This window comes from Panicum hallii, chromosome 8 (assembly GCF_002211085.1).
Source record: "Panicum hallii strain FIL2 chromosome 8, PHallii_v3.1, whole genome shotgun sequence".
Taxonomy (NCBI): Eukaryota; Viridiplantae; Streptophyta; class Magnoliopsida; order Poales; family Poaceae; genus Panicum; species Panicum hallii.
Window position 1 is genome coordinate 28,149,669 of NC_038049.1, and position 9,407 is coordinate 28,159,075.

The following is a 9,407-nucleotide window of genomic DNA, read 5'->3' on the forward strand; positions in this document are numbered from 1 at the left end:
ACAAAAGCATTAGAATGGCAGGCCGAGACAGTATAATTTTGCGTTGGTCGAAATATCGTCGCCCAAATTAACCAGATGCTTTTGCAATTAGTCAGGGCAAGACTAAGAAGCAGGGTATCACGTAACTCGGCACATTGTTGATGTGCAATTAACCAGATGCTTTTGCAAGTTGATGTGCTCACCTCGAACCCGTTTTTGCGCTCGGAGGGCGAGGAGGAGGTCCGGAGGGAGGGGTCGACGGTGGGGGCCGGAGCTTCGGGCGGCGGCAGCAATGGGGCGCGAGGACGCGGAGCAGTGGCGCGAGGACCTCGAGGCGGCAGGGGCAGCCGGGCGGCCGGGCTGCGCAGGACGGGCCGCGCGCGAGGACGACGAGGTGCACAGCGGCTGGAGCTTCGGGCGGCGGCAGCAACGGGGCGCGAGGACGCGGAGCAGTGGCGCGAGGACCCGGCGGCAAAGGCAGCCGGGCGGCCGGGCTGCGCGGAAGGGGCCGCGCGCGAGGACGACGACGTGCGCGGCGGCCGGAGCTTCGGGCGGCGGCAGCAGGGGCGCGAGGACGCGGGGGCGGCGGGTAAGTTGGGGCGACGTCGATCTGAATGGGCGAAGGGGCTAACTTGTTGGGGGGATGGCGCGGTTAGTGCCGGCTAACATTACCAGCCGGCACTAAGTTGCCCACGTGACGTCAGGTGGGCGCATTAGTGCCGGCTAGCGTTACCAGCCGGCACTAACGTGTACCATCCGCGCGGGAATTGGCGTGCGTGAACTGGCCACGCCAGTTCCCATTTTCACTAAATTTGTAGTATTCATAAATTTATTCAACATAGGCTCAATAATTAGAATAATATAACAAAAATTTATATCTTATTTTTAGCTACACAATAATTATAGTAATTATATGTACACAATAATAATAGTAATTGAAGTAAATTAACGAATATGCAACCATTATCAATTATGTGTAGCGTAAAGGGTTTATATGTGTATATATTTCTGTTATTGATAATAAATCGAAAACATTTCATTTTGATCCATGCAAAATTCTTCAAAAAACTTTTCAATAGTACCCTATACAATGATGTAATCAATTCGCATATTACTTGATTATTTGTTTGTAATTTAATGTTTCAATGCTTCTAGTAATGCAAAATTAGTGAATGTAAATAATATTTATACCATGCAAAAATATAATATTATCTGAAGATGATATTAAGTCATAATTGGAGAAATAGTATCAAGAATTGAGATAAATACGATGCGGTGCGTTACATTACATCACTGATTGAGAGAATTCAATACATAATTTATATAAAACTACTACTCATTATCATTATCTACTGGAACATTGATAATCTTCCTTTTGACGAAAGTGCCTTGAGCGTGATCACAGTGTAAGTAAGGTGTGTCCTCTTTGGATAAGAGGATGCTAGGGTCAACGTCAACTGAGAATGGAGGAAGGTCATCAATCTGGTCATAATCTTCCGAATTGTCCGAAATATCCTCAACTCCAACAACTTTTCTTTTTCCTGGAAGAACTATGTGCCGTTTCGGCTCATTTCCAGCCTTGTCTGCTTCAGACGTCTTATCTGACTTCTTCTTCGGTTTGCTCGACATGTCCTTCACATAGAACACTTGTGTCACATCCTTGGCTAGAACAAATGGTTCATCTTTATATCCAATCTTTTTAAAGTCAACTATGGTCATCCCATACCGGTCCTTCGTTACGCCTCCTCCAGCCACCCATTTGCAACGAAATAAAGGGACAACTATGGGTCCATATTCAAGTTCCCATATCTCCTCTATGACACCATAGTAGTTGTTCTTTTCTCCATTACTATTTACTATACACATACGGACACCACTATTTTGGTTGGTGCTTTTTTTTTCTTGAGCTCTCGTATAAAATGTATACCCATTGATTTCGTACCCTTGGTATTGCTGGACAGTGATTGATGGTCCCCTAGCCAGCCATTGAAGTTCTTGATCAACTGTGTTGTTGCCCAATAATTTTCGTCTGAACCAGCCGTCAAAAGTTTTTATATGTTGGCGTGTAATCCAAGAAAGATTCTTTTGTGGATTTTCAGACTGTATAATATTCATGTGCTCATCAATATATGGAGCCACCTTGGATGAATTCTGAAGAACCGTGAAGTTTGCTTGGCTAAATTCACTACAAGGGATGTGCACATTACATTTCTTTCCTAGTGTGCCTTTTCCCTTTAGTCGCCCCTCATGGTGTGACACGGGGAGCCCAATCGGATTGAGATCAGGAAGATAGTCAACGCAAAACTCAATGACCTCCTCGGTTCCATAGCCCTTAGCAATGCATCCTTTTGGGCGAGAACGTTTACGCACGTACTTCTTCAATACTGCCATGAACCTCTCGAAAGGGAACATATTGTGTAGAAAAACAGGACCCAGAATAGTTATTTCTGTCACAATATGAACTAGAAGGTGTGTCATAATATTGAAGAAGGAAGGTGGGAAGACCATCTTAAAGCTAACAAGACATTCGACAATGTCTTTCTGCAGCTTTATTAGATTATTTGGATTAATTGCTTTCTGTGAAATTTCATTCATGAATGCACAAAGCTTTACAACTGCCAATCTCACATTTTCCGGTAGAACACCCCTCAGTATAACCGGAAGTAATTGTGTCATCAGAACGTGGCAGTCATGGGACTTCAAGTTTTGGATTTTCTTCTCTTTCACATTTATTATGCCCTGTATATTTGAGGAGTACCCAGACATGACCTTGATACTGTTCAAGCAATCGAACATGCTTTCCTTCTCCTCTTTACTCAGATTATAGCTGGCAGGTTTTAAATAGTGGCGTCCTTTGTCTCTCTTCTCGGGTTGCAAGCCTTGTCGTCCAGCTAGCATCCACATGTCGCGCCTTGCTTCCAATGTGTCTTTTGACTTACCATACACTCCCAGAAAGCCTAGTAGGTTGACGCAAAGATTCTTCGACAGATGCATCACATCAATTGCATTGCGAATCTGTAAGACTTGCCAATAAGGTAGGTTCCACAATATAGACTTCTTCTTCCACATTGGAACATGTCCCTGGTCATCCTTCGGAACAGGTTGGCTACCGGGACCCTTTCCAAATACTACCTTCACATCCTTGATCATCGAGAACACACGCTTTCCATTACGGAACAGAGGCTTACGACGAGTTTCGGGCTATCCTTTGAAATGCTTCCCTTCGGTTCTTAGGGGGTGATCGGTAGGAAGGAATCGGCGATGGCCCATGTATACGCACTTCTTACAGTGTTTCAAATAAATGCTATCGGTTTCATCATAACAGTGGGTGCAGGCCATGTATCCCATGTTCGACTGTCCCGAAAGTTTTGCAAGTGCAGGCCAATCATTGATGCATACAAAAAGCAAAGCTCGAAGGTTGAAAGACTCCTGTTTATACTCATCCCACACATGTACACCTTCTTCTTTCCAGAGCAGTAAGAGATCATCCATCAAGGGTTGTAGGAACACATCACTATCGTTGCCAGGTTCTTTTGGCCCTTCTATAAGCACCGGCATCATGATGAACTTACGCTTCAGGCATAACCAAGGAGGAAGGTTGAACATACATAGGGTCACGGGCCATGTACTATGAGCGCTGCCAAACTCACCGTACGGATTCATTCCATCCGCACTTAGAGCAAATCTTATATTCCTTGGGTCATTGTCAAATTGAGGATACTCTCGGTTAAGGTTTCTCCACTGGGACCCATCTGCTGGGTGTCTGATCATGTGATCCTCCTTACGGTCTTCTTTGTGCCATCATATCAACTTAGCGTTGTCCTTGTTTTTGAAAAAGCGCTTCAGACGTGGTATTATAGGGAAGTACCACACCAACTTTGTGGGAACTCTCTTCTTTACCGGCTCCCCATCAACATCACCTGGATCATCTCTCCTGATCTTATACCGCAATGCGCTACAAACAGGACAAGCTTCCAAGTTCTCGTATTCGCCGCGATACAGGATGCAGTCGTTAAGACATGCGTGAATCTTCTGCACGTCCAATCCAAGAGGGCAAACCATCTTTTTAGCTTCGTATGTTGTTGACGGCAGTTCATTACCCTCAGGAAGCATGTTCTTTACAATCTTTAATAGCTCACCAAATCCCTTATCGGTGACACCATTAGTTGCCTTCCATTTCAGCATCTCTAGCGTGGTACCCAACTTCTTCTGCTCCGGTTTGCAATTAGGGAACAACGGCCTTTTGTGATCCTCCAACATCTTCTCAAACTTTAATGCCTCCTTCACAGTGTCACTGTCTTTCTGTGCATCAAGCAACGCCTGACCTAGCTCGTCAGGTGGCTCCTCTTGTGCAACATTTGCTTCACCCTCGTCCATTGGTTCATCTTGAAAGCCACCTGCTTCATGAACCCATGCCCAATCTGGAAGATTGTTATCACCATCGTCATCTTCTTCATTATCTTCCATCGTAACTCCAACTTCGCCGTGCTTAGTCCAAAGGCTATAGTTACTCATGAAACCATTCAAGACCAGGTGATTCCATAGAGTTTCTCTTTTCCGGAATTCCTTTTTATTTTCGCAAACACTGCATGGACAACACATTAAACCCTTTGGCGACCTATTTGCCATTGCTGCCTTGAGAAAAGAATCTAAACCCTGAATCCACGCAGAGGTGCTCCGGCTTCCGTGCATCCATTGCCGGTCCATCTGTACAAATTAAAAAAAAAAATCATGCTCATCTGTACTATGAATTTAGAAAAGTCTAAACGACTGATAATTTGAAACGGAACGGAGGGAGTAGCTTTGAGAGTGAAACTGTGAGAACCTCTCCAGAGGCATATCCAAGGTTTGGAAATTCTAAAAAAAATCAGACATATACAATAGGAGCTTGCAAAATTTTATGATCAAACTCAATCTCATTTTTGAGATATGAAAATCAGCAGATGGAATCACTATTTTCTTTATCTAGAAATTTTATGGGGAAAAAACCCAAAAATCATGAAAATGTATCGAAAAGTCAAGAATGAAGTAAACATCATGTTCTTAGTCATGCTTTTACTGCAATGACGCTGAAAGATTGGCAGGGGGTAGTACAAAGATAGAATACCAATGGATCAAGGAAAACAGTTCATTTATTAGGAGACAATATAAATTGAGAGGCTTATCTATCAGAAGTTCAGAACATCACTGGTTAAAAGAAAGTTCAAATGCAAATGGATAAGATCTTAAGAGCATAAGAAGAAAACATCAAAATTTTGTTTTTTTGATACAGTCGCTATCAATGCTACAAAGTATACCTGGAGTAGAACTTAAAACTCCCTGAAGAAGATGATACTAGCAATAGCTGCACAGGCCACAAGTCAAACATCATCAAATTACTAGCTAGAAGCCTAAAAATTTTATGGCTTATGAGAATTTGAGTGACAATTTGGTAAGTAAATCTGTACTGAGATATAGCCAAAATCATGATGAATAGTTAACCATCAAAAACATAACATCGTACAATAATTTCAGAGCATGTTTTATTTCAAAAGGTTGAACAATCAGATGCTATGTACCTGACCAATAGTTAATAATTTTGTATTGTGGCATCCAAATAGATCAATAAAGAAATCTCATCCGAACTCAAGGTACCCAGATATCAACAATGTTTTTTTATTAACAGTAAAGGAAATGTGATAGTATAAACTTTAATCCAGTTCAAACCACGATACTAAGGTTAGATATCAAATGGTAGAATGGTAGGTCTGTTTGTACAACAAACAAGAGTAATTCCTAAATCCAACTTGCACAGGAAACTGGAAGTACGAAGTTTTCAAATTTATCAATGTTATGCTTTACCAATATTCTCATTACTACTAAATTAACCTAAAATATTCTCATTTTTCCTCAACATTAAAATCACTATTTTCTTTATCTAGAAAGCATGAAACAAAGAATAAACACCGTGAAAGAAGAGTGGAAGAAGATACTAACCTTTGGTGCACTTGGATGGGTGAAATCCTCACAAATTTGGGGAAAAATGGGCAGCACCTTCCCTGTAACACGCCATGGGAGTGAGAAGAGCTCGGTTGAAGGCTGGGGAAGAAGGAGTGCCAAATGAAATGGAGGGCTGGGTTTGGAGTGGCCGGTATATACGGGGCAAGTTAGTGCCGGCTAGTGGCTTTAGCCGGCACTAACTGTGTACGTTTAGTGCCGGCTAGGGCAGACAGCCGGCACTAACTTGTAATTGACCACGTTAGTGCCGGCTAGATATGCCGACCGGCACTAACGTGCGTTTTGACCGTTGTGGCATTTGGGGGGTATGGCACGTTAATGCCGGCTGGTATTTCTAGCCGGCACTAACGTGCCCACCTGACACTGTTGAGGCACGTTAGTGCCGGCTCGTCCTTGACCGGCACTAACGTGCTGGTACCTATAGACCGTTTTCCAGTAGTGTGGTTATTGCATCAACAAATGGTGTTCTGTTTCAGAATATGTGTACTGTGCCACCGGTAGAAACACCGACGACCCGGCACAAGCATAACACCGACCACCCCAGCCGCCAGAAGCCCAGAAGGGTAGAAAAACTTACTGGATTCACGCCGTCATGGAACGACGCCACCGGTAAAGTCATTGGAGTTTGATCAATACAAAATTTGCAAAAGCGCCCACAGCAGCACAAAATTATGAGGTCAAGAAAAAAGACCCAACCTTCCTGAATCATCTAGGAGTATATACCCTCTAGTCTTGTTTCCAACTTTAATTTTGGATCAATCGAACCCTTCACTCTTGAAAGCAATATTCGCGGTATCCTTCAGCCGGAAAAATTGAGATTCGTAATTTGTTATTTTCCTGATTTTCATAGTATAATTCAAAAGGAAAAGATTCTGATGCATGTTGTAATATACAATGGGGTGGGATGTCGACAATATGAATGTACCTCCATTATCTTTGCCTTATGGTTCCTGTAACCCTGAGATAGAACAAAAAAAATTTGGGTATCAGGGAAAGATGCATGATTATGTTCCACCAGTTCTTGCTTGCTGCATGGTTCGATGCATAACTCATGCTAAAGTTTGCTCATAATAAATTGCTAATAACATACTTGTATGTGGAAAAAAAAGATAAATTGTCCTAGGGAGTAAATTGAAGCAAAAAATAGTTAAAGGGATTATCCGCACAATGTCTATACCTGAGGGTAATAATTTGGACTTTGCTGAATGAACCACACACCCAAGGGGGAAGTAAATGGTTTCAGTTAGTTCAAGGTGTAGAACGTCTGGTTTCATAGGTCAAGGTGTGAAGTAGACGACCAAATGAGGTTATATAGACTTTTTCCGATAGTATTTTAGACAATACTCTCGGATAGGACGAATCTATGCCCTCGTAAAATATTTTTTGGTCAGTCACATGAATGTATATTGGTTGGGAACCAAACTAACCAAGCTATACACTCATATCCCCAGCGCCCCACAAGGGTAGCCAGTGGATACGGCGTCAGACTATTATCGACGAGTTCACTTGAATTTGAGCCTGATATGTCGTGTAGCAGGGGAGACGACTCGAGAGATATTTCAGGCCGCATCATATATATATAGCCAATGGTAATTGTATTCACTTTCATTTGATTCATTTTAGAAAATGATATATGGCACTATATATATATATATATGGGTCCAACCAATCACAGCATAACCATGACAGGTGGTCTTGCCGATACTCTCTATTCTAGTTTCCAACTTTCGGATCCATCAAACCCTTCATTCTTGAAAGTAACATTGGTATCCTTCAGCTGGAAAAATTGAGATTCGTAATTTGTTATTTTCTTGATTTTCATAGTATAATTAGAAAAGGAAAGGCTCTGATGCATTGCACGTTATAATATACAACGGGATAGATGTGGACAATACCTTCATCATCTCTGCCTTATGGTTCCTGTAACCCTGAAATAGAATAAAACAATTTGGGGTATCAGTGAAAGATATGTATGATTGTTCTTGCTTGCTGCATGGTTTGATGCATAACTCATGCTAAAATTTGCTCGTAAAAAATTGCTATAACATACACTATGCGTCCCATATATATAGTCACAAAAAGTGAACAACGGAGCCAAGTTACTGTGGTTCCATTTCCCTCCATAGCGATGGTGGTAGTCATGGAATTCTGCACCTCCGTAGAACGGGATAAGCTTGGTGGGGCTGAATGGGAAACTGAACCTGCAATTTAAACAATTTCACCGGGATCACTGCTCCAATTTGGTCTAGAACAGAAAGCTTCGCAACCTAGGAAGAAAAATGCAGCGATGTCATCTACCCGCAGTGAATCTCGACACCCACGGCGCCGCGGATGGCAAACCAAAGCCAGCAGGTGGTTATGTGGCACGGTACGATGGCTATGCTGACGAAGGCGGCGAAGCCCAGCACGAGCGACTCGGACCAGTGCGCGTGTGCCGCGGCGAATCCCATGGGAGCTCTGAACTCGTGGTGGACGTAGTGGATCTTGTCGTAGAACCACTCGCTGTGCAGACAGCGGTGGAACCAGTAGCCCAGGTAGTCTTCCATGAGCATGTACGCCAAGAGCTGCGCCGCCACCTCCCCCGCCGACGGAAGCGGCAGCCCTGTCCTGATCCCCGAGATCTGATCGACCACATACAGTCACAAGTAAAGAGTTGGATAAAAAAGTTTAACAGCATGCTGGCAAAAGATTTGTATGTGTGTGTACATGCATCATGGACCTTAACGACAGGGTAGGGGATGAGCAGGAGGGGACCGAAGGTGAGGAGCAACAAGACGCACGCTGTGTCCGTGTAGCAGCGGAGGAAGGCAACCAGCGACAGCCGCACCCTGGGCTGAAGCTTGTAGGGCGCGGTCAGTTTCGCCGGCGTGCAGAGCTCGAGCAGGGCGAGCGGCAGCGGCGTGAGCGTGTAGCAGGCGAAGAGGATGACGAAGTTGTGGAAGCAGAGGCAGTAGTCCGGCGTCGACGCCGAGTACCGGAACCACGCGGCCTCCGCAAACGTCAGGGATCGGCCGAGCGCCGCCTCGGTCGCCTCCACCGTCGCGAACGGGATCATCTTAGTACCAGACACAGGATGGAGATGCCTGAGTACGCTTAGTTCTGGATTAGTGTGGAAGATAGAGATGCCATGGCTGGCTGTGTTGGGTCTGTTCTTTATAGCGGATGAGTTGCTCGCTGACATAATCTCCAGAGGCAGGCGCGAGCGTCACATCACAGAAAGGGCCATGTGGGACGCTGGTGGCGCATGTTGAGTGTGGCAAGAGGGGTGGGTGGAGGCGGCTCCAGTTTTTGAGGCAGTTTATTTTTCAGCTACGTCATTGAGTTATATAGGCTAGCTACTTCAAGCCTAGTAAAGCCAATCTTATAGTTTTTCCACCTATATTATATTTGCAGTACTGATATCGTCAATACTAAACAAGATTAAATGAGGA

At 44.0% G+C, this 9,407-nt stretch overlaps 1 protein-coding gene and 1 pseudogene across 1 annotated transcript; both read right to left on the reverse strand.

The window, feature by feature from the left end:
* Positions 1-1,353: 1,353 nt before the first annotated feature.
* On the reverse strand, positions 1,354-4,581 carry LOC112902835 (annotated as a pseudogene).
* A 2,973-nt stretch (positions 4,582-7,554) lies between these two features.
* On the reverse strand, positions 7,555-9,084 carry LOC112902836 (methylsterol monooxygenase 1-1-like). The gene is made up of 5 exons (XM_025972020.1): positions 8,696-9,084; positions 8,275-8,597; positions 8,027-8,177; positions 7,872-7,904; positions 7,555-7,753 (listed from the first exon to the last, which is right to left on the reverse strand). Exons 1-5 carry the CDS (start codon positions 9,029-9,031, stop codon positions 7,685-7,687), a joined length of 912 nt encoding a protein of 303 aa, XP_025827805.1. The 5' UTR covers positions 9,032-9,084; the 3' UTR covers positions 7,555-7,684.
* Between the last annotated feature and the right edge of the window lie 323 nt (positions 9,085-9,407).

What these genes read in the sequence shown, in the direction of transcription:
- LOC112902836 (XM_025972020.1), bottom strand. Translation starts at nt 9,031, where the DNA reads ATGATCCCGTTCGCGACGGTGGAGGCGACCGAGGCGGCGCTCGGCCGA. An exon ending in GGTGTCGAGATTCACTGCGG is followed by an intron (nt 8,178 to 8,274) that starts GTAGATGACATC and finishes TTTAAATTGCAG; the next exon opens with GTTCAGTTTCCCATTCAGCC. An exon ending in ATATATATGGGACGCATAGT is followed by an intron (nt 7,905 to 8,026) that starts GTATGTTATAGC and finishes ATTCTATTTCAG; the next exon opens with GGTTACAGGAACCATAAGGC.